This window comes from Gallus gallus, chromosome 4 (genome assembly GCF_016699485.2).
Source record: "Gallus gallus isolate bGalGal1 chromosome 4, bGalGal1.mat.broiler.GRCg7b, whole genome shotgun sequence".
Lineage (NCBI taxonomy): Eukaryota > Metazoa > Chordata > Aves > Galliformes > Phasianidae > Gallus > Gallus gallus.
In genome coordinates, this window is record NC_052535.1 from 13,781,038 (window position 1) to 13,807,191 (window position 26,154).

The 26,154-nt window shown below is 39.6% G+C and overlaps 1 protein-coding gene and 1 long non-coding RNA gene across 2 annotated transcripts in view; both read right to left on the reverse strand.

The window, feature by feature from the left end:
- LOC124417941 (translation initiation factor IF-2-like) overlaps positions 1–26,154 on the reverse strand; it is a 62,477-nt gene that overhangs the window by 8,467 nt on the left and 27,856 nt on the right. Inside the window, exon 4 of the mRNA XM_046940877.1 lies at positions 10,540–10,647. Within this exon, the coding sequence (XP_046796833.1) occupies positions 10,641–10,647 (7 nt within the window). The 3' untranslated portion in view covers positions 10,540–10,640. The remainder of the gene's footprint in view (positions 1–10,539; positions 10,648–26,154) is intronic.
- LOC124417955 overlaps positions 16,743–26,154 on the reverse strand; it is a 33,605-nt gene continuing 24,193 nt past the window's right edge. The window contains exon 3 of the long non-coding RNA XR_006939088.1: positions 16,743–25,378. This is a non-coding gene — a long non-coding RNA (uncharacterized LOC124417955). The remainder of the gene's footprint in view (positions 25,379–26,154) is intronic.

The window sequence follows — 26,154 nt, forward strand, 5'->3', positions numbered from 1 at the left end:
CATGGAAATACTGGAGCTGCCAGATGTCAGTGTTACGGTAAGGTTTGCGCCCATCTGTGCTACCCAGTGATCAAATGGCATACCTGACACCTTTGTGAGCGAGGACTTGCGTGGAGGATCCTGCCTACTCTTCTTTTTTCCCTAACATTCTTAGCCCTCTGCCAGACCAGAGGCAAAACATAAGATCTGACTGTGTGCCTCCCTGCCCCCAGCTGTTTGAAGGGATATCCACTAAAACAGCAATGTTTGGTCCAAGTAAGAAGGGCTTAAGAAGCAAGCTCAGGCACAGCTTCCTTCTTACCTCTGTTCTTTCACAGGTCCTGTTTATTTATGGAAACTCAAAGTTAGGTCAATATATATACATAAACTGCCTAGCTCAAGGTATTACCTTTGATATACACATATGACCTAATCTATCTTTCTGTTGACAAGCTGTGACCTTTGGAATTGATCTCTTTTAACACAAAGTGCGTGAATCTTCTCACAACATTTTTACTATGTTTATCAAGTATTTGATAGAATGAATTTGTATTCCCACTGGAGTTATTAATAATAAACTCTGTAATGATTTACCAAAGACTACTAAATCCAATTATTAGTTCCCATGATTGTGCTAGCTTGACAATGAGGTATTTACTTAAAAAAACAAAGTAGTATGTATGGGGGAAACTCAAATCACAAGTGATTTATAACAACATTTCTGATTTTATCACCAAACTGCAATGAAGAGTAAGCATTCAGAAAAAAACAAATCCTAAGACATTATTTGCATGTTTTGCACTCCTTCAGAATTTGTATCAAAGAGAGGGAAGTGTTTACAACCTTTAAGAGTACTATTGTTCCATGGCACCGTTCTCTTGAGAATAGGCTTAAGGATATGAAGATCCTCTTCAGAAATGTGAGGACTACACCAGTCAGAATCCACACTGGGGATTTCCTAGATGACCTTTGGATTTATTTATCAAGATTATTCTGCAGGGATACTGAGAGAGGTTCTTTCCTTACAGGCACTAAAACAGATTAGTTAATAGGATGATTCAGAAATTGATAAAAGGTTACAGAATCTTACACTGATAAACTTCTAGACAAATCCATCTAACTTATTCAGGAACCTCAGTGGCATTTATTATTGATCCTAATTTAGTTATCAGAGAGTAAACAATGTCATCAGTAGTGGTTCAGCCTTTGTTCCACCTGGCACAGTATCCCAGTCAGGAAAATGAGGATTCAGGGCTAGTGATTTGTAATTTAAAAGCTTTCTCTGCTCCTGTAGAAGTTAAGAAATCTAAAAGACAAAGTACAGGAAAAGGGAACATCTCCTGTAATCACATTTTAAAAAATAAAAGTGAATATACTCACAGAGTTATAATGGGCTGTGTCTCTAAATTCTTCTCTATTCACAATCACTGTAAAACCTCTCCCTCCTATTTAAATTCCAACACTTTAACATACAATTGTGCAAAAAAAAAAAAAAAAAAAAAAAGGTTTCCTAAGGATAGAGAAGAGAGCATCCGAGAAACTGGTAGAAGTGCCATCAAAACAGCCAAGAATAAACCAACATGCCAACGCTGTGTTGATTTATTCCAGAGCGATGCACCTGGACCCTCCAGCTGTCACACATATTCCATCTGGAGTAGCAGCTGTTTGCTCAATAGTTGTCATATTAACTGACACAAACAATTGGTTGTTAAATTTGTCATCAGCGAAAAATGGGGAATGTTACATTTTGTTCCTGTCCTTTGGTTTTGGTCATTTTTCCTTACACAGCGTGCAGGGATCCTGAACGGGAGGTGGTGCAGCTGAGTATTCGTAACCATAGTCAAACTTACAGATCCCATAGCATCTCCAAAAAGGTCAGGTTCAAGGTAGTTCACTGGTTGCTACGGATACTATGGAAGGAGGAGCTGAAAGCAACGTTTAACTCATCAGATTACGTAGCAAAGAAAATGGAAGGATCCGGTGAGATTCCCAGGCCAAGAACATGAAACTAACAAATATATTTTATACAAGCTATGGAGGTGAAGGGAGACAGAAATTTTGGATCATGGAAAGTATGGAAGATGTTACACCAGCGGGGGCTGGGGAGTGACCTAAGAGAGTCACAGCTGTGGGGAAAGAACAAACATGTTTATTAGAAATGCTATTAGGGAATGTTTTGCACGAAGCGGTGGAATTTGAATGCTGGATGACTGTAGCAGCACGTTATGACAGAGTTGAGCAATGGGGAGGACTGCGGTGTTATTGCCTGCGAAGAAGATATTCAACAGGAAATGAAGCAACATTGCGTGATAGGAGAGTGCTTAGAAATGGAGAGGTAGATCTGAAAAACTGCAGAGCATGGACAAACTTCGAAGGTGAAGGCTGATGAAATCGCCATACAAATGTGTGTAACAAGAAAATGTGGAAATTAAGGAGTCGTGTAATATCTCCGAAGAAAGGAGAGAACAGAGGTGTACCTATCAAAATAGATGTGTTATGAACTGTAAGAGATAAGTACCAGGAGCAAATGTAATGAAAAAAAACAGATCTACGTGCATCCTGAAAAAATTGCTTTTAAAATACATTCCAATGGGAAATAATAGAGTCAGCAAAGCACATAATGGATGGGAAATCTCGTTAGCAGAGGTAGTACCTGCCAGACAATTATCCACCTAATTACTTCTTTGCATCTATTGTTTGTGGCAAAGGAGAATTTAGAATGAGTGGAACTACTCAGCATGTGAACTTACACTGCTCACAACAAACAGAACAGCAACAGCCACCAAAATTCTCTCCCCAAACCCTTTCCCCTAACAGCATGCACTATCAGAAGTGCTTTATGGAAGTCTGGGCAGAGCGCTCAGCTATACAAGCAGAACTGCCCTCCCACTGAAAACGACCTGCTTCCCTCTCACATGGAGGCACCCACAGTTTGCTGATGCTTCACAGCATTTCAGATTTGCTTACCTTTTCGGACTAAGCTAAAGGTTAAAACATAAGCTCAAGAAATCATTAAAGGGAACCTGTGATGAACAAAGCAAAAAATAAAGAAAACAGCAGATACCGATGTCATTAAAAAAAAAAAAAAAAAGCCTTCTATGGAACTTAGGTTGACTGATGGCAATGCTTCCATTCACCGAATATAGAGAATACAGACGGACAAACAAGAAGAAAACCCAGCTGTCCTTTGCTGACAGCACTGTTCCTCCTGTCGCCGACAGGCGGCCCTTCAGCTGCAGCCGAGCAGCCGCCGCACAGCGGGCAGCGCAGAGATGGCAGCGCAGCGCCTTTCCGCACTCCAGCAATGATTTATAGGGTCAGGCATGGGCTAAACATTCTTAGACTACCAAGCAGTATATGGTTTGTGACTGAGGTCAAACAGCGGGGTAACATTTAGTCATCACATGTCAGAGTAAAGTCTAAAGGACAAAATTTGGTGCAATATATTTACTTTCTATCGCAGGAGGAGGAATTTTAGTTTCAAAGAGTAAGGAGCAAACAAGCAGAAGGCGTATTTGTAAGCATTTGGTACCAGAGCTATATGCCCATATTTAGCTGTGGATAGTAGTGTGGCTTTCAGTTGTCTGCGCATTCCTTCTTCACGTTCCAGCCACCCCAGCACTGAAACAAGACCCTGCAGTGTAGGTGTCGGGAACGTATTTCCACAGAACTACCCAAACTTACAGCACGTTTATTCCCCTGAGACATTTTGCAGAGTTTTTAAAGCTTTGAAGATGTGCTGGGAGAGGGATAAGAGTTTAAGAAGCTTAGAGCCCCGAGACAAAGCTTGAAAGCTGTTCTTCGAAGCAGGGTTTACTCCTGGTGACCACCATCTGAGCAAAGCTCTTGGGCTTCTCGGCACCCCCTGCACAGTCTGCACAACTAATAGTACCCAACAGTAAAACCAAATCATTGCATTCCAAGCATGGCACTTTGTAACTGAGAAAGCAGAAGAGTCAGCAAGCTCAGGGAGTCCAACAGGGGCATCTGTTGCAATCTACAAGATCTTTGAAGAAATGCTGAATAGAAGCTGCAAGAAACCAAATGGATAGACTCTGCTGGAAAGTAGACGAGGAGATACTCATGGCCTTAGCGGAGATCCCTGCTCGTTATTAAAACATCCATTCTTGACAGAGGAGGAGCAAAATGAGAGAGAAGAGGAATTTTCATGTAAAAATTTAAAAATACTTCATGACAACATTTTAAAATATATATATTTTTTCTTTTGGAATTCAACCAATGGCACAAATGGTTGGGTGTTTCCAGGAAGATTCCTGGTGAATACACTTGAATATCAGAATGTTTTCTCCAGCTCTCTGAAATGACCTGCATACATCCAACACAGAGCTACAGCTTTTCACAAATTTAGGTCTTTGTCCAACATCCAAGACATGAAAACAAAATAAAATAACATAAATTTGAAAGTAACATGGTAATAGATGTTCTCCACACATGGGCAGTACCTTGGAGTGTCTCACAATACACAATTAAAGCAACAGCATAGGAAGATACCCCAAAAGTGAAAGTGATACCCAAAAAGTTATGTTTATATTCACAGATATTTGGAATAATTCTGTAGAACCGGAACGAGTGCTTCCGAGTTCTCTCTCAGTTTAAGCAGAAAGACAAATAGGTAAAATGACATCTTATGTAGGTATGCATCTTATGCAGGAAAAGACAAAATACACGTATACCCACAATGATCATTTAAAGCAGGTTCTGGAGCACACAATAGATGAGTATGGAGAGGGAATTTTGGCAGTGTTCACAGCAGATGCTTTGGACATTGAGGGTTGTTGAGAACCAAAGAAAATTTGTCTTTGGTCTTCTTTGAAGTCTTCTAGACACGCTGAGGACATGCTTCTATTTTTCTTATCACAGAGGGTTCTGCAAGAAGAATGTCTCTTCCTAGCACCTTAACTTCAGTGGCCATGCCAGTGTTTTGCCAGAATGAATAACACAGCCATCGTGCACTGAGAGCAGCACTCCCTGATGCCCCGGTGTATTCAGCAATGTTCTATATTCAACTACCACTGTTAGCATTAGTGTCAGCTGCTTTCTGGTTGGTCTCATTTGAGAAAGGAGACAGGAATGTGCACCAGGGACATGTTCTAATTTTTATTTTTAGACAGATCTTTACGACCTTGAACAACTATCAAGAAAAAGAAGAACCCAGTATTGTAAACAAACTGAACTAGAAATTCTAAGGTAATTACATGACTCAGGCAGTAGAGGCAAGGAACTGCAAAGGCTTTGTGAAGTAAAATGCCCAGTGCTTCCCATTTCCATTTCTGCTCTGACAAAGTACCTCTCCTGCAGCCACTCACTGGACTCACTCTGTGACACACCTCAGTGCCACTGCTTTACCAACATCTTCCACTTCTGAGACTCCACATAAGTAGATCTGTAATGTCAGAGAATCCCAAAGGAAACAAATGAGAAATTCTGACTTCTCAAATCCCAGTGTCGACTTGAACTATAGTGGTAACTTGCTGATTTAGAAGCAGGAAGGATTAGGGTAGATCCTAGAAAGAACGATGCTTTGTTAGTCCTTTCAGGTAATTTTAAACTGATTTCTTACAGCATCATGATGGGTTACAGCCTTTAAACACTTGTATAAAATGGCAATATGCTTAAAAAAGCCTGACATGGAGTACATCAGCCCCCAGATAAATTCCTGTGAATTTTACCCTTGATAGACACAAAGTCAACTGAACTACTCCAGCACACCGGTGTGGGTGTTTTATGGACCAGAAGAGTAAAGTAAAATAACATGATTAAGGATTTTAGGCTTAGAGTGGGTGCATGTGATGCCTACTCCTCTGAGAATACATGTTTATGGACAAAAAGTAATTTATTCACACAACCAACACTTCTGCTTTCCTGCATAGTGCTGTAGGATGTGGGCATAACAGTCAAAGTCCAAACTGCACTACATGAGCAATACGTTCTGCTGGCTGCCCCCTTCCCTCTACCCATTTTCTACAAAAGGAGCAGCCCGATAAAAACAGGTGAACTACTTGTGGTAATGTGATGATGGCATTTCAAATAACTTTAGTTAGATTTTCAACCCATTCATTCCACAAGTTGCTTAGAAGTCGCTATTCTACTTTTTTTTAGCGTGCCTTACACTACATTCATGGGCAGGCTATATCTTGGATAGGCTATTTTGGAAAAACTCTAGCTGAGAAAAGAAATTGTGCAATAACATAAGCCCTTGAATAATAACAGATTTGCTGTGCTTTGAACTGAAGGCTGTATCTGCTGACTGCATCCTCAGGCTGGCCTGACCTCTCTGCAATGTCAGACATCTGTTATTGCAGGGGCTCTGGAATCTCACAGGTTTACTTGCCACAACACACTTGCCACGATGCAGCACACAACTATTCCAAATACACAGACATGTATCTCTTGTTTGCACTGGAGGACATCCAGTCTCTCAAAACTCATGCAATAAGGCCACTTCCTAACAGAGGAGAGGATGTGTCTGCCCTGAAAGGAGCCATGTACAGCATGAGAAAGGTTCAATTTGCAGCCCTAAATAAAACATCCTTTTGTATCTGTAAGTCCAAACATGGAAGTTTAAATAGACAAAACAATCTGGATGCAGAAAGAGAGAAAACATTCTGTGCTGTTACATTGTTGTAAATCCTGAAATCAAAGGAGTTACTCCCTGAACTGGGAATCAAGCTTCTGGAGTACAGTCTATTTTGATTTATTCCCTCATGATGATTAAAGTTAGTAGTCTCTGTACAACAAGTCTCATGATGAAGTCGGAAGATGATAGCGCAAATGATGAGGACCAACTTGTTGTCCGTGCCTGCACCAGCAATTTGCAATGGAGTTTGCCTGCCTCAAATCACATCGCTGTTTCTACTTCTCAGTATTTCAATTATTGAGACACTTGTGGAAAGGAAAAGCAGATCTCTCTGCAGATGAAAGCAATACAAGAAAACAGATACCGTATTTTCATGCTGCTCCAGGAGGGAACCCTCCCAGCAGTTGCCCAGCATGCCGGGTGTGCCTACAAGCTTCTCCACTTTGCAAAGACTGCTTAGCAGTTCAGTTTAAAAACTGAAGTGTGATCTGCTTCTGCCTCTTGTTCTTTATCGTGATAGTTTGTCTGCCAGGACAGCGTTTTATGTCTCTCTGTGGATTCTTCTCACTTCCTCTACTTAGCTTTGGAGCTCTCTCAGGGCTTTGTCTTTCTCAGCCTGCCTTCTTATAGAAATTTCATGATATCTTCCTCTCATCTTTGCAGGACCCCCTCTGCTCCCCTTCATTCAATTGTAAAAAATAATCTATTTCATTTACATAGAAAAGAGAAGGCTGTGGGGAGACCTAATTAGGTCCTCCCAATATTTAAAGAGAGGCTTTAAAAAGGAGGGAAATAAACTTTTTACATGAGTAGATAGTGATAGGAAAAGGGGGAATGGTTTTAAATCAAAGGACAGAAGATTTAGATTAGATGTCAGGAGGAAGGTTTTCACTGAGAGAGTGGTGAGAGGTGCTGAAACAGGTTGCCCAGAGAGGCTGTAGATGCCATGTACCTGGAGGTGTTCAAGGCCAGGTTGGATGGGGCACTGGGCAACCTGGCCTAGTACCTGATCTAGTGGCTGTCAACCAGGGGAGGTGGAACTTGATGATCTTTGTACTCTCTTCCAATCCATGCCATTCTGTGATGCTATGATTCTATGATTTCTTCCTTCTTTCCAACACGTATTTGCTGGTATCTTAGCCACAGTTGCCCAAATGTGCCTCCTAGGAGCCAAATGATTTTGTGGGTTTTTGTTAATAGCTTTTTTGCTATAGGAATTCTCAGCAGCAGATGGCTGAATGACAGCTGTTGTTGGGTTTGGTCATACTGAAATGCCACGTGAATAATGAAAATAGCCATTCCTGAAGATCCACCTTGCCAGATGTGCCTACATGATGATAGAACAGGTAACATCCTCAGAAGGAAGAAAACTGCAAGTATGACAATTAGAGAAGGTAAAAGATCATGTATGATGCGTGTATGGATGGCTGTTAGGTGCTGAGAGCTGCATTGCCTGCCCACTGTTGGGATACATGGAAAGCAAGAAATGAAATATGATGAGGAGAAGGAGCAGCAACAAGAGCGTGATCTCAGTGACGTCAGCAAAAAGAAGCTCCTACTCTCCATCCCTCCTCAGTGATCACTGTACTGGCTCTGGCTGCTGACAGCACCAGAGTGGGACAAAGCTTTTGCTATGGAGGCCCAGGCTGTAAAGACAGCAACATTTTTCTGAGTGCTTTTAAAATTCAGTCCAGTGTTAACTACTGTTTACAGATACAGTTGCACTAAGTCAGACAGCACCTAAAACCAAACAACCTTCCATGCTTACCCTCAGTAGACATGGGGAAATCAGCAACAACTGTTTCAGCATAGTCATTCAATTACTATGAAAACCACAGTCACAAATTTTAGTGAGGAAAAAAATCACTGGGAGGAGGGCAGGAGATTGTCATACTACAGAGCAGAACACTAGGAGGGAGGATATCTTATTGCAGCTCGAAATGGTGAGATAATGGTAACTTTATTTTATAAACTACATACACATCAATGACAACTTTAAGCTTAATGTACTGGAATGTCTTGAAATAACAGAAAAAGTATTAATCTGACCAGATAACAGGCACAGAACATCGTTAATGACAATGCCAGCAATAAAACCAGAGGAATTTTGTAGGCTTACATTGACCTGGGTTGCAGACCAACATTCCTTGTGTGTGTGTCAGAGTTATTTATTTTTCCTTCCCCAGAAGGTTAGTATAGGAAAACATAACAGCATCTATCATGTGCTACTGTAGCAATGAAGGCTTATGAAAATCAGGTCCACATTGCCTGTATATTCTGCGAGAAAGTAAGTCAGAAGTTACTGAGTATACTTAGAAAAGTAGTGCAGTATAAATGAAAATAGTATTGGTGTCCCGAGAACTGTCGCTGTGCTAGCAAAGAGCTCAGTCGTTGTGTTTCCCAACAGTAACACCCAGAAAATTGGTGTGACTGGGGAAAACAGAGGTGTGGCTACAACCACGTCTAGTGCAAAATGATGATGTTGACCATTACATGGTGTATTATTTTGCTGTTTAATAAAGTTTGGTTTTGCATGGTAAGCGAGTGCACATTCACCATTATAACAGAGAGCTCTGCTAAAAGATGTACCTACTGTTTAGCAGCTCCTTTCCTGTCAACCAGTTCTGTTTGAGGCTGTAAAAGATCATGGCAGGGCGCAGTTGTGCCAAACCCAGAAGCATTACTAAATAAATGAGCAGCACCTCAAGCAGGGTTGTTACTGAAGTTACTTAAGTTCATTAACTGATGTCATGTTACTAATAATGCTGCCACTGATTTCTGCTGGAGCCTGTGGGGAGTAGTGCCATCCTACAACCTCCAGTGTCTGTTATCTGACCACAGCACTGGCTCAGCTGTTATAAAACTACATTCGTTCAGCATGTATTTTAAGCTCCATGCAACACATAAAATGAGATATGTATTAGTTTTTGCTCAGCTTTTGGCTTGCACTCCTTTCAAGGCATTTGCTCCTCCCTCCCTGCACTCAGCCTTGCCAGAGCCCTCCCACCACCTTCCAGCTGCCTTCAGCTGTGCTCAGGAGGCACTAGCACTTCACTTTTTATCACATTACTGTGTCTCAATATCCTACTACTATAAAGACTTCCAAGTATTTTTTCTGATATGCATTATTTATCTTGAGCTTCACAGGGGTTTGATTTTGAAAGATAGTGAAAACTTTCAATTGCCGTTAGCTTATGTGGAAGGTAAAGATCTCCTCCTCCATTCTTTTCTGCTTTGGCTTTTCTTTCTCAGACTCTGGATTTCTGTAATCTCCCCAGATGCATCCACTATGTTTTATCTATTGAAATGTCTTCTGTAATATCATATTTGCTCCACCTCTCTCAAATAATGTCTCAAATTTCTTCTCATTCACAAACATAAGTGCTTTTGCATACTATAATGCCGTTCAAGCAGTACTTCCATTCAAGCAGAAGGAAAGCTATAACTGTTCTCCTGAGATTCTCCCTTGAATCCATGAACCAATTAAGGAAGTTATACTTCTAAATGAACATGCATGCAGGCCAAAGAGGAACCAGCGTTGTTCAGTGTATAGGGAAATAATTTGGCTGAAGAGGAAAGCAATGAACAATTCATGCTGGGAGAGCCCCTGACACCTCCTTCTAACAAGCACAGTAGCTGTGTTTTTTTTTTTTTATAATACAATCTTGCACATTAGTGAAATCATATGTATTCATGGTACTCGTCCTTTTGTTAAATGACCAAATTAAATCCAGTGTAAAACTCTACAATTAGTAAACAGCTGAAATGTTATCTGTTGAACACTGGTTTGGTCTTTGTTTTCTATCTTTCAGAGTGCTCACATAAGCAATAGTTTAAGGATGTAGGCCCGCGTTAAGGGAAAGCTGAAAGATGGACTGTATCAAAAAGTGAAACCAATAGGGATCCTCTCATTCATTACCATGAACCCAATCAGTTATTACTGACACTGGAAGAATACTTACATGCTTAGCGGAGTTTCTTCTGTGCATTCCTATTCTTCCTGGATTGGAAAAAATTGCCATTGAAGCAAAGTCAAGACCTGGAAATTCAGCCTTCCATTGATTTACAGTCTATCACAATAAAAGGTAAAGAACAGAAAACAGAGCAAATAAAGGTTGATAATAGCACATTTTAGGTACGTGCTAAATCCAACACATTCTAGGGATAATAAATTATTTTCTAAAATGTTTCAATGAAGAAATTAATTCCACAATTAAGGATCATCTTAACCTTCTTAATTTGTTTAAAATGAATTAAGATGATTTTCATCTGCTGTGTAAATCTGTTTCTAGCAGAAGAATAACTCTGAAGAATAGTGCTCGGCATTTTTCAGAATGACTGCCATATCATGGCTCAGAAGATGCTCTGAGAATAACAGTACTGTACAATCTGTAGGTATGATGCTTCCCAACCTTGCATTTCATTACTGATATTTGCAGATAAATGAACAATCAGCATTCTCCCCTCTCTAAATCCAACTGAAAGTTCCAGTGAGTAAACTTACATAGGTATCACTTGGAGAAAAAGCGTAAAACAAATCAGTGGCATGTTGGGAGGAGACCAAACAACAATAACAAAAGAGGCTGTGTATTTGTTTGTTATAACCTCTTCTTTTTCTTGCTGCTAATCTATCCACTAATAGGCAAGAAGGCACCAAGTGGCTGGACATAGCAGAATCCCATGGCACCATGAAGGCTGCATCATCCCCTACTGGAGAGGGGTGAGCTCCGTACCCATGGGTGAAAGCAGACACTGCCAACTCAATCACAGGCTCTTCCTTTCCTGCCAAAGAGAACTGGAAGTGATCTAAAGTGCAAAAAGAGACAGAAACCACTGACTTCAGTGGAATGTGAGGCATGCTTTCTCCTTTGTTTTCCAGCTTGTTTGACTATTAAAAGAAAACACTGTCTCTAGCTTTGAATCTCTCCAACTATAATATTGGCCAAAGCAGAAAGGTGCTGAGCTCTTTCTGGGAAGGTGCAGAGCTCCATTCGCTCCCATCAAGGCACTGTAACAATAAAGGGGCAGCCTCCTGACGCTGAAACGTGTTTTGCAGCTTTCCAACTGTAATGTTTCTGTGTCATAAAACTGCCCTGCTGGTACTAAATCTAATCAGTACCACGTGCCCCATCTCTCATGTAAGCATGTTTTGAAGAATACTTTCTACAATAGCTCATCTGTGGATTCAACCACAAATGAAATGTCTTGCTCATGTTGCACTGCCTTTCCTGCCTGCCTACAGGCAATCCTATTCTGCAAAGAATAAAATGAAAAGCTCCTACAGTTATCAGGCTCTCCCTCTTCTTCAGTCTGAACCCATTCAGCATGCCTCCAGGGTTACTGTACTGCTCGACTCCCTGTAAGCACATATATGCATACACATGCACATATAAATATATCGCAGTCGTTTCCCGTTGCTACGGAAATTGGAAACGAATACGGAATACTTCTGAATCAAAAAACCTTTAAAAAAACATTGTAACAACAAAAATTGACTGGTTCCAGTATACACATATCTGAATTCAACAGAACCATACGAATTGCTAAATAAATCTCATAGTGAAAATAATTTCTTCCCATCAAGACCTTAAACCTTGTAAATAAATATACATATAAACTAAAAATTGTGTACCCATCTTCTTATGTATACAGTCCTACTAACAATCAAGTCGCCCAGCCATTCACCAACATCTCTGAGGATGTTTGCTACACACAGTTGGAGCTTATTCCCACTTACTACCTTGAAAAATGTTTATGAAAAAGAGATTTTATTCTTTGTCTATGTTAAATGTTTGCAGGTTCTCCTTTTATTGATTCTCATAGTTTTTATCTCGTGGATTCCTGCAAAAATATGTTGGCCCTCTGATGTTGGCCTCTCCGTACAATTCCCTCTGCTGAAACTCCTTTCACTGCCAGTTCTGTGTGCAGCAAGGTTCCCTGATTCCTGGCTATCTGGGAAACAAAAGACCAAATGGTTCCTTGTGAATATCACCACTGGACTGTTAGCCCAGATCTCCTTACCTAAAATGAGTCAGATTTTGATACCAACTGCTGTTTCATTTTCTCAATTGAAATTTGAACAGGCTTCTGGTATGCCCATTCTTCAGTACATATGTAAAACACTGCATGGTCATTTGTTTTTAATTCACAGAAAGCTCACTAGTTTTTCGAGGTTACTCTATTGCTGTTTATACTGTGTCATTCCTGAACGGCAGAGGAGGACCCTCAGACTCGACACAGGAAATCGTTCAAATTCCTGGTATTCCTGAAGCAAACTTCCCCTCAGCCCCTTCCTCTTTTCTCTTCCCTTGCACAGAACTGCAAAGCGCAAACTACAGCGCTGAGCTAATTTGCCATCAGATGGACCGTTCACATGGACCGATCAACCAAAGCTGCATTTTTAAGGTCAATCACACAGTGTTCGTGAATTAATAAAACACAGATGCCATTTGCTCAGTAATATTTTACTGTTCTTAAAAGCTTTCTATCTGAGGAACTCAAAATATTTCATTAGCATTAGTGAGCTAATCTTCATAGCTCCCTTGTGAGTTATTGTCCCATTTTATAGCCGAGGAAATAAATGCAAATAGATCAAATGGCTCATTTAGAGTCACAACAGAAATAGTAATATTTGTATTTCGGCAATACGTGGAGGCTGCATCTGAAATCTATGCCTCGGGGGTTGCGCAGACGTACACACTCAATTTTCAGCCCCACAGAACTTACATTCTAAATGAAGACAAACATGAGGTTGTGGCGGAAACAGAGGCACAGAGGGGCGAAATGACTTTCCTTTAGTCAGACAGAAATCCAGATCTCTGATGCCACACTGAGATAAACGCAGTATAAATGTCAAACCTCCCTGCTAAATAAAGTCCAGACATGCAATTCCAAGCCAGAAGAAAAAAACTACCCTTTTCTTTCATCTACCCTTTGTCATGCTTCCTTTTTTAACATGGTATTAATCTCATATCGTATTACAAATGTTTTCTGGTACCTTGAGATAGTCTTGGATGAGGAACACAGCTTTAGCTTTCCCAGAGAAGAGAGGCACATTCTCTTGCATAGCAGATACACAATCAGCCAAAGAACTCTTCCTTTAGCTCTTGAAGCTGCAAATACCTTCTAACGTATGTTCTATCAGTGTCTCAGCAGAACTATTCCAGCAATGATTTTAGGGAAATAATAAACTGGGAAACACCTATGTATGGGAACTGTTGAATCAGGCCTGAACCTCTGATGGACCACCTGAGGCGAGTGCTGAGTCAGCTGCAGGGGCACAGGTGAACGCAATTTCACCTGAGTGACCAGAAGGGGTGAAACCTGGCTCCACTCCTCCTAGACCCCATTTAAGGGCTGACTCCCAACAAGGAAGGCTGTCAAGCTGGAGATTCTTCCTCTTGGAGCTCTTCTGTGAGCCCAGGACATGGGTAAGATCTTTATTTCATTTCTCCTTTGTAACATGATAATCTCTCTGGTCCTATACCTGTATACCTGGTTGCCATACACACCTAATATAAAACTTTTTATGTGCAAGTCCACAACAAGATATATTGTTTATATTCTTCCCATTCTTTTTGTTTCAGTTAGCAAAATAGAAAGAGTATGTTGGTCCTTTCAAATAAAACCAACAAACCCAGCAGGCCTTATAAACAACCGTAGCAATTAATGGTAAGACGAAGTCCAACAGGAAATAGCAGGATTATTAGCATATTCATTTTATTTTATTTTTTCCAGTTCGGTTCACATCAGGAATTATATCAAAGATGAAACTGCCTGAGAACAAGTTTCGGGGTATGTTAGTGGGAATACTTGACTGCCAGGAGTCAAAGTCCCAGTGAAAATCATATTGCAGAAGGCATGAACCACTTTGGAGGAACCTACTTGGCAACACAATAAGATCCCATCCGTTCATGGGAGGGGAGGAATCATCTGCCATCTTACTTCTCCTCTGTCCCCAGTCAGACAGAAAGTGCAGACATACAGACAGAGGGTCACCCCTCACTTTTAGTGCCTAGAACATCAGTGACACTACAGGAACTTGAGCAGAATGTAAATTTTTTTTCTCATATTTGCAAACCTGAAAAGAGAGTGAAAGACTGTTATCTCTTCCATAAGCTATTTGGGATGCTCCTACAAAGGGCTCTGAAAAAGCTATGAAAGATTATACCTTGCATGTACTGACTATTTAATACATGAATGTTTGGATATCTGTGAGAATTAAAAGTTATTTTGATGTCAGAAGTAAAGCAAAGTCTTCCTCCTTTCCCTAGAGAAAAATAAATGCTTTTTTCTTGTAAGAGAAGCTTTTTTATACAAGGGCTAATTCTTGTTAAACTGGGCCTAAAGCAATTAACCTATTTCTTCCTGTCAGATTTAATTGTAAACTGACCTAATTAAGACTAAAACCTGTGGTACACCTGTCTGCATTGCATTTTTGTATTGAGTACAAAAAACATCACATCTGGAATAGGCAGTGCACAGAGGAATTAAACTTAAATGTGGGGCTGCTGTGCTTTTTGATAAGCATTTCAGCAGCTAAGCATTTCCAGCAGATAAGGAGAGAGTCTGTTGATTTCAGTGAGCACAAAATGGGTCTCTTCTGAACTCTCCCTGGGTTCCTGTCAATGAAATTACTCTAGATATACACTGGTATTAGTTACACATGCAAGGAGTGATCTATTTTTAAGAAATGATCCAGAATTTGAAGAGAACACACAGAGAAGCTGTATTTTAATAACTTCCCATCCACTAATTTCTAACAGTTTCAGGCAACTGCACAAACATATAGGTCCTGCTATCTACTACTTGTTTATTAGTGCACTATGACAACAAGGAAACATATCTGGAACACACCAAGATGCTCCTGTAAACTGAAATTCCTTGTTATACAGTCTATCCCCCCCACTTTTTTTTTTTCTGCCAAGGGTAAATCCTACCACCAGAAACTCAGCATGCCATTTGTGTTATGTTTTGGTTTAAAGCAAAGTGGCCTGAAATATCCTTCCTTTTTAACATACAGTTTGTTCAGCATTTAAGTAATTGGTGTTTAATATCTGTTCCAAAAGACTAATCAGGGCATATATACAGATGTACATATGTGTGTATGTAGATGACAAAATGGTACACCTATACGTAACTCAAAGTTCTTTTCTATACTACAGCTTGTATGTATTTGAGCTTGTACAGAGCCTGCCTAGATGTGTCCTCGTTCTATCTGAGAGCCTTGCCCTAAATTACAGATAATTGAAAGTGGTCCAAAAGCGGAAGGCAGTCTGAGTACTTGAGGAAAAGTTATAAATACTTTAAAGAGCTTGTTAGAGCAGAAGGAATCATTTGACCGGGCTGAGGTCTGTAGTGTATGTCATTTTGCTTGAGGTTGTTTTGACTACAGTGGATACTGCATGGGATGATTGAATAGTCCGGTTTCTACCCCCTTTGCCTGAAAAAATGACCAGCAACCAGAACTATCACATTTTGACAGATGGAAAACAGTGGTACAGCAGATTTTGCAAGAACTTAAAGCTTTTTTTTTTTGTTTGGGAGGATGCTCAGAAGTATACTTTCACCTCTGCTGTGCACAAAAGTAGGATGAAACAGATTTTAAGATTTGACTTAGCTCACACATACTGAGCTAAGCCTAACAGAACTGTACAAAGAGATCCTATGGCCCCATAAATTTTGCAAGTTGCAAAAGGCCATGGATACATCAACTGATTCATTTCTCTGGTGCTGGAAAACTGACTTTGCAGCAGTAACATGCTGTACTTTAAAGGTCAGACAGAATAGGACTCTGATAAATCAGGATGAAAACCACAGAATGGGCCCATGAAAACAAAACAAGGAGCTTTAAAACAAGTAAGTAATGAAGTATGTAGAATAGCCAGAACTCTCTTTTGGTCTGATTAGAATAGAAAACCTGTAAGTAGGAAAGGAGGACATTTTCTGTTGCCTGCGGCATTTTTCAAGTGCCCATCACAGTACTAAGATGACATTAGAATCATTTTCTTCACTTTTGTTTTATTGATTTGAACAGTAGTTGTTCCAGTAGCTGTCCCAGGAAGGAAGGAATCTCATACAGTTCTTTCGCATATACTTACTACTTCATATATGTACACAACCTGCTCTCTTCTTCAGAGAAATAACTTAAATTCCTAAAAAAAGAAAACATGCTTTGAACTTTCAGCCTGTAATAGCAACAGCAGTTGTCACTTAATAATAAGAATGAAAATGATGAGAGCAAATACACTGAAATAAAACTTAAAATACCCGTACCAATCTTTTGGAATACCAGAGCAATGACTGGTAGGTGGCCAAACGTGCAAGTGAGAGAGCTTGGCAAGAATAGGGTTCTGGCTTTCACTGATAGCCAATAAACAAGTGTTCTGCTCTCAAGGTACATTAAATTGAGTATACTGGTTTTGATTATTAATTTTTGTGTATTTTAAGCATGTGCAGACTCGCACTTAATTTATAGAATCTAGCTTTAGCACTCAATTTGCTTATTTGCCTCAGCAGTCAGAAAGCAACATACAGCGACCACAACAGCTTGCTCAAACCTTCCTGTTTCAGATTTATCTAAGTTCAAACACGAGTGACATTAACAAGTACAACACTCGTATCAAAAGTCCAGACTTTGTGGAGCACTCTATTTTATTGTAGGCTAATTTCATTCTTATATTATTATAAAAAAAAATCTAGAAATTGGACACCTGTCATTATCATTAATTCAGCAGGAAGACACAAGCATTCAGCATTAACCAGGATCTGCACCTGAAGAATAACATCTATCAAAGCCAAATAACCTGTGCCATAACCCTAATTACACATATCATTGAAATACAGTGGTGTTTTGCTTTTGACCAGATAAGTATTTACTTCAGGCCTTACTCTGAAATTAACTTACTATACCTCAAGTTATTGCAGACTATAGACCTAAACAATGTCAGAGCTGTTTTTTTTTCACCAACTCCTGTGAGCTACCATAAGAACGCTAATAATGCTTAACCTGACAAATGAAGTTGGGATTGTTTTCTTTTCAGCAAGTACCATTACTCTGCTAGAAGCAAGAACAGGTAAAACATGAGGTACCTGGGTATGTCTGCTATGTAAAATAAGGTGCACCACAGAGATTCTGGAGCTCTTGAAAACCTGAACTAGTACTCTCACGTGGCATGACACACTGCCAGTGGAGATATTTGCTTAGGTACAAAAAAGATTGAAAAAAGATCTTATGATTTGCATAGAAAAATTAAGCGTTTTTAGTACAAAATAAGACTGGAATACCAATACATGAGATGCTCTTTTGCAATGGTGACTGCAAATTAGACTCTATGGCATGAATGGAGCTAAAACCATATAGGTTGGCTGCTGCAGGTTTTTTTTTCTTTTCTTCTTTTCATAAAGAGCAGTTTAGACTGAAAGTACATGACCAAGTAGACAGGCCAGAAGGGATGTTAACTGATCCCCCACGGGGAAGCTTGTCAGAACCTGTAAATACTTCTGTTTTGATATTACAAACAAACTACTTCATACAGACTGAAATGCTTGGTTATTTGTACATGTCATTTTCATTGATGTGATTCCCAAGGCAAGTTCTAAATTTTATCAAAGACGTCCTTTTCCTCATTTAAAGTGGAACGACTTCCTTGTATGGTTTTATCAGTGGGACAGAAAAGCTGATAAGATTGCTTCCTTCCTCTGTTAGATACGCTTGGACTTCTGCCATGCCATTTTGAGAAGTAATACATTTGTTTTCCCGACCACTGCAGGAGCAACACGCGGGTGGCAACTCTCTCCATTCACAAAATGTAGTTAGATAATTGATGATAATTGATGTAAGCAGCGGAGAATCAAACTGACGGGCTTGCAGGCAAACTATTCAGCTTCTCTGCTATTGCATTTACAATAACCTACTGCTATAAGGACTATTGCTACTGTACTGTGAAGGAGGAAGGTGCTTCCTCCTCAGAAGATCACCTGAGAACTACCACAAACTTCCTTCACAAGCGAGGTAGTAAGGGCCCTACGCTCTCCTCCTTCACTTCCCTTGTTATTCTGCTGCTCTCCTCTTCTCCATCATATGCTTTTGATATGGAGCTCTATACTTATCAGCCCTTTACACACCAGAGTGAAGTAGGTGTGAAGGAGATGATACCATGACCTCATTTAATCCTGCACTGTATTTCTCCTGTGAAGGAGAATTGCTAGGGCTGCAGCCAAAAGTGATTCTGCAGTTCTGTGTCAATATGGGAAAGATCCTTCCCTTCCCACTTCATCCCCACAGCAGGAAGAACAAATTTAGATTCAACAGAATCTTCAGTATTTATCACACAGGCTCTTGCATCCTATATTGGACTTCAGCCCAATGTATGAGTGAGCGCAGCACAGAGGGAGCTTGGTATGACTCCTGTGTATAGACTTTAAGAGGTATGAGTTGCTGCAGTTATCTAGTTCCTGAACACAAGCATGAAAGCAGCAGCTGTTTTTACAAGATACATAGGTTAGTTCTCCAGAAAGGAATGCGACCACTGTACACGCACAGACACATAGGTTTAGCTATCTCTGTGCAAGTACTTGTATCCATATGTATACATAAGTACTTATATAAAAGTACTTCTATGCAAGTGCTGTAATTATTTGTTCCTTTGATTCCTTACATTTTATACAAGGCTAACCAAACAAATTACGTGCTCTCAGGATTCCAAAAATATAAAGTGTCATCCATTCAACTGCTGAGAATGGCACTTGTAACAATATGGAACAAATTAAATTCCTGAGTTATGATATGGTTAAGTTGAATATGGCTTGGAAAAACTGCACTTCTAGTGAAAATCAACCTCTTGAGCAAATTTAAGAGGTGAAGTCATAATGTGGGCTGCTTACTGCCAGAGGAAAACAATGTCAACCCACGCTGAAATGCTGACTGACCTGGCAGTAGTCTGAATATTTAGGGTATTAAAAGTATTATTCTTCAGAAGATTGTAGTTGTTGGATTTGTTAAAAGCTGATTTTTAACTCTCAAATCTGAACTTTGTATCTTCATCACAGTAAAAAGCAATAGAAACAGGGTGAGGGAAGAAACAGATCAAGAAAGCTTGCAAAGTAATGGGCTTTAATTTTCCATGACACAAAAATATGTGGTCTAGTGGTCTGGGTACTGTAGCAGGAGCCAGGAATTTCATGTTCCCCAGCCAGTCTGGATCTCCCAGAAGCCTTAAGGAAGCCGATGACCTATGCGCTGTTGTTTTTCAGAGGAAAGAAAGTTCAGTAAAAAGCAATGGCAAAAATCTAATGATTTTTTTGTTTGTTTGTTTGTTTTTTACCAAAGGGGGAGAGATCTATAACTATAAATTGGGACAGAGAGATTTCCCCAAACTGACCCATTCCAGAAGAACAGCAAGAGAACATAAAATAAAGCATTTGCTTGGTTTGTGGGTAGAAACAAAACTCCTTAGCAGAAGTTGGACCTTTGCAAAAAGGGCCTACAAAATGTAGTACAGATTGAAAATCCACAGATCCCAAGGAAGTGGAAGAATGCTCTATTGAAACGCTGCTTCTCTAAAAACGTACGCAGACTTCGAGAGAATCACAGACTTCCTCTGGGCATTTAAGAAGTTCATAGAAGAAATACCAGTTTCTGTCACTACTGATTATTATGACTATTGTGATGAGCTGATATTTGTAAATAGCATCTCACTTTCTCTAAGAACTGGAAAGACATTCTTTAAAGAAAGAATCAGACTTCTGTGCCTGAAGCTCTCTGTTTCTTGTTTAGACTTTACAGTGAAATGTTACCTAGGAAGTTGCTTGGCCTTGCTTTTCTATTTGGCAACAGAAATACAAGATAACGTACAGCAAGTACATAGATTAAAGGCGGTGAACAAACATCAGGGTATGTTTGAAACTGACTCTTGAGGACTAGGCATATTTTTGTTTTTGTTGCTCTGTGTTACAAAGTTGTCAATTCATGACATGCTACATGTCGATAACAATCCTAAAAGAGAGCACACTCCCCAAAGTCAGCACTTCTGAGAAAGATTATGCAGCACTCTGCTCTCCTCCACTCGGCATTGCCTCTGAGCATCTGCCAGTGCACATGAGTGTTTTCTGAAAGCCACCGACATCAGGAATCAGAGACAGGCTTCATATGAGTCATAGTGGTGAAAGAATAAGGCGGACTGCAGCTGCACAAAGTTATATCCTTTCCAAAATGCAGATTCAGAAAGCCAACTTTATACTGCCTCTTACAGTACATGTTCATCCATACTAATTAAATCAAACATTAAATCAATACCTTGAGATTGAACGTGTGTTTATGAAGTTAACAACTACAAATGAAGTGGATATGTTTCCTTCCAGCCACGTGTTGGCTGGCAATGAATGGCATTCCCACCTTTGGAAGCATAAATGTAAAAGATGAAAAACGGAACAGTAGTGCACAACAGAAATTGCTTATTTCACATTTTCCTGCTGTAAGCAGCTTGAAAACCCATGGAAATTGTGATTTTCCTTAACTTTAAATAATGGAATAATTATGCAAGGTAATCTGCAACTTTTCTGTGCAATAATTCTTGGTCTACTGCTTGAATTTGAGCATTTGCCATTCCAAATAAGTATTTTGAATGCCATTCCCAGAAACTTAGGTCAGCTGACAGGTTTTGTTCCTTGGTTGACAAATCAGATAGGTAATTACAGTACATAAGTATAGAAGAGAGATTCTACGAGTGTCGATTCTTTCTGAAGTGTTAATGCCATTTCAGTCAGTCCTTTGCATTCACTCACCCACATTCTCAAATATTTCTGTCTTCTCAGCCTACCTTTTTAATATTTTTAAAATGCCTTTGAAGTAACACAGTCACCCTCCTTTTTAATAGAACGTCTTCTCTTTTCTGTAACAATGCAAACATTTTCAAACAATGATGTGCAGAGAGATGTTAGGCTGAAACATCTGTTTGGTTTCATGCCTTATTGACCTTTTGGACCTTACTGTATTTATTCTGCCTCTATCCTGACAATGAGTTTGAGTTTCTTTGAACGTCTTACACTGTGTCAGTAAAACAGTATTGTTTTAATGTTATTTAGATTCTAGTATCTAGAAACTTCAGTTATACATACTGCTGCACAGGGTGATAAATGATCACCCTTTATAATTTAAGACAAAAGCATTCATTTGCTCTGCTAAATTATGACAGCCCCCTTCCTTGCACTTCCAGTAGAATTTGTACATCATTTTCTAAATATCCCAACCCATTTTTTTTTTCCAGTGCTTCCTCTGGGAAATTATTTCACAACCCAGTGGGTTTCTCTTCAGCTGAGGTTTTCTGTTCCCTTTTAAGTGTAGTATTTCCCTTGGTATTGCCTAATACACCACTTAGAACGGAATCCCTGTTAAGAAGGGCCACAGCGGGGTTTTAAAGACTGGGTTCTTTCATATTTGGGGTAACTTTATGGGATGTAATTCTCATCATTTTATCATTGTATATTTTGAAGTACAAGTTAAACAAACAAACAAATTAAGCCTTCGTGACACTCAGCAACAATGTTAGTCTGCAGCTACACGGTATACAACTAATTCATCTCAGGCTTTATCTGCAATATTCCTTTACATCCTATGAAATTTGTCACTGGGTCTCTTTTCATAGAACGGCCTGAGTTGAGAAGGACCACAATGATCATCTAGTTTCAACCCTCCTGCTATATACAGTCACCAACCACCAGACCAGGCTGCCCAGAACCACATCCAGCCTGGCCTTGAATGACTCCAGGGATGGAGCATCCACAGCCTCTCTGGGCAACCTGTTCCAGTGCATCACCCTCTGAGTGAAAAACTTCTTTCTAATATCCAACCTAAATCTCCTGTCTCAGTTTAAAAACATTCCCCCTTGTTCTTTTGACCATCTTTTGATGTCATCACTCTCACACACTATTTCTGAGCAACCTAACACGTACACTGTATGATATATGTGTATTTTTTTCACTTCAGCTAACATTGAATGAGTTTATTTTTCATTTATAATTTGGAGGAGATGAAAATAATCTGCTCCTAACCCTTGAATCTTTACAGATATGGCCTGACTTTAGATTTAAAGGATTAAGTTTATCTCTGGAGTAAACCTGCTGACAATTAACATTCTACATGAAACAAACACTCTGTCCCCCACACTTTAAAGGAAGATGTGCTGGGACTGAATGATTTAATAGTGCTAGTGATTTCACTTTTAAAAAAACATGGTGTTTTCTAGTTGATAGATTTAAACCACAGCAATGGAATCACCAACACTGGAGCTATAGTGGTAGAGTACCCTAGGAAGGTCTATTGGTCACCACATTCTTCAAACATAAGAATTCCTGCTTACAATTAGAGTGAAAGCAAAGCGGCTGCCAAACATCTGTGAGAAATTGAAGACTGCTCATTTATAATCTGAAACCTGAGTGGACAGCCAGTCGTTGGCCTCTTCCGTCTAGACTGCTGCTGCTCCCCACCCCCATGTGAGAGGGTCAGCCAGGATACCAGTGACCAAAGCATCTCATTCAAGTAATCAGAGTTCACTTGCGTACTCTTTTCTCCCACCTCCATCAAAACATCAGTAACAGGAAAGCATGATTTTAAAGTTGACAGCTACAAAAATAAAATGCCTGGCAGAAGTTCTAAGGAAAGGCATGCCCTGGTTTCAATTTGTATTACGTAGAGGGCCCCTAAAAGTGAAAAAGCATGTGGTATGCTCGAGGCCCCTTGCAGCTAAAGCACTGGAAAGAGAATAAGTTCATTTAATGCCCTATTTTGTTTGCAAGCTTTTTCACATGAAGGTACTTTTTTAATCTCTCAGAGTTCCCTCCTTAAGCCTCTTTGGGTTTTTACCTCTCACAAAAAGCTGTCATCTAGAGAACTCAAACTACTGAGTTTGTGAAGTGCTAGTTAAGCTTCCCAAAATTGCACTTACATTGAAAAATGATAAGTATTATATTCTTTCATATGACAGACTGGTAATTTATGGCAATATATTTTCAGGAAAAAAACTGTGAAGAGCTGCCTGAATTTGCATGGCAACATTTTGAGGTAACATACAGTGAAGTGCAGGTAGTTTGAAGCTGGTTTTAGATGGGTTGATCATTCAGTCAGTCAGCTGAGTTTAACTACTAACTTACAACATAAACAAGCCAAAATGCAAAGGTGTACACATCGTACCACAGCATGGCTGTAATGAATTAAACATCATTGTAGTGTCAAGCTAGAAAGATTCGGATTCATTTAATTAACATCAACATGAAGCCAGCATAGCGCAGTGAATAGGTCAAGATCTCAAAAGAGGTGATCGTCAATGAAACTGGAGTAATACCATTACAGTATCTGAGGCAAGAAGCTGGAGAAGCACGATGTTGATGGGGACTCATACATTTAATCCATTTTGAAAGTTCACATTTTGGTGAATAAGAGCTATTACTCTACACTTCAATCTCTATCCTTTTTCATCAGTGAGAAGGGAGGGTATCAACTTGTCATTTAAACCAAAGCTTTTAGCATTTATTCATTATTATATAGTTTTGTACACAGTAGATTAGATACAAAAGTTTGTATAGAAACAACTATGATTAACAGGATAAAATGCCTCTTTCTAGTTCCCATGGCATTTTCTTGCAGAGAATTGGATCTCCTTTCTTAAAATAAAAAAAAATAAAAAAAATCACAAGCATAGCTGTGAATTCTGTTGTATTTTTATCCATTCTAATAGCTTAAATGTTCTGATTCATGGGAAGTGCTTTTTGCTTTTAATGACACAGTATTTGACAGGTTCAAGTTAAATCGTTAATCATATTCCTCCTGTTTCAGTTTTTGCTTTTGGGTATAATAGCAGAAATGGTCATACAACTGCAACCACGGAGAAAGAACGAAGAGACAGTTAAAAACAAAGTACTGATAACTGCAGTGAAGATGGTTGATAAGCACGGCACAGAGGTCGCAATCACACAGCTATCACCACTCTCCCTAAGTTTGAGTTGAAACTTGGTATTTGACTGAATAGATCAGAGACACGGAGCTTGCAAATAGGTTACAGCTTAATTTTAGTAGAACTCTTTCTTAATTATCACAGTCTAGTGAAAAAACCATATCTTCACAGATGCAATGCAGCAGATATACGAGGTATTTGGGAAAAAAAAGTGCTTGACAAAACATACAATCAAAAAAAAATACAATGAAATATGAATGGAAGGTGAATTTTTTTTTCCATTGTACATATTGGAGATTAAAATTTGGAGTGACTTCAAGCTTAGCCCAAAACATAATGATTTCTACAGGCTTTGTCTAGGCTCTTGGATCATGCCAACGCTGCTTCTAAATGTCACCCCAGTGACTACCAGACTGTACACAGAACTGTGCAAGGGGATTTGGTGAGATGGTGTGATAATGCAGGCTGCTCTGTGGAGTATGTGATGCAAGTAGCAGAGACACCACTGATAATTAAAGCTTTCAAGGAGATGCTGGAAGATTCTGCAAATCTGGATGTTTCCAGAGGCTCCCCTCAGTTTACCAATAGTCTGTCTTTATGATTCCCCAAGGGCAATCCAGATTTAAAATGAAGATTATCAGGGAACATGGCTTTACAGACACTATCACAGGCATTTTTTCCACATAAGTGAAGCATAAATGAATCCTCAGTGCCATATAGGCATTGGAATCTAAATCAAAGCTTCCCATAACTCAGAAGTAACCTGTTCTTCTAGTCTGGGTCCTTAAGAAATCAAATGGTTTAGTTCCTCCAAAAACACACAAGTGTGGATGCCTCTCTAGATCTCCGGAGTCTGCAAAGGTAGGACAAGGAATCATGTTAAAATGTGTGTGACCTCAAAGGAAGTTCCACACATGGTGTGGCTGTTAAAACAGGCCTTACAAAGCGCTCCTTTAGCTCACAGTTCATTTTCCAGAAACCCTTTTGTTGGTCTGATCCTATGCACGTGATCAGGGTACATATGTTTGAGCTATATGGTCTCTCAATACCCCAAAGAGGAGTGCACTACACTTAATGGAAGATAGAAAAAATACAAACATAAATGGTCTTATTTAAGAAGACTATATTAGTGAGCAAATCCAAGACACATCCAAACAAAATTTCTGGTAAGTGTATTTTCAAATGGAATTATTTGCTTAAAGAAAGTGTATCATATCTAAGGCATCACTTATCTTTAGTAACAGCCTCCTGATACTTAAATGAAAGAGGTTTCCTGGTGAATGCAAATCATCACTGATTTCTATACAGTCAGAATCTGCTTGTTCAATTTTATTCCCACTTCCTTTCCCCTCAGTGTTGCTTCATGCTCTGGCTGTGGACAGCTTAGCATTGCCTTCACTGCCACTTAATTTAAGCTAACAGTGTAGATGCTGTAAGCACATGACGTCACGGATGTCTTCTCCATGTATTTGCTGCACTACTGTGCTTGAATTATTTGAAGCTGTTCTTTTATCAGAGATGTCCTAAAATTTCTGTCAGACCTGTGCAGGCATTAGGTCTGGTAACACAGGTGGAAGTAGTTCCTGCGTGGCTATGCAAAAATGAAGTGAATTGATTTGTTTATTCATT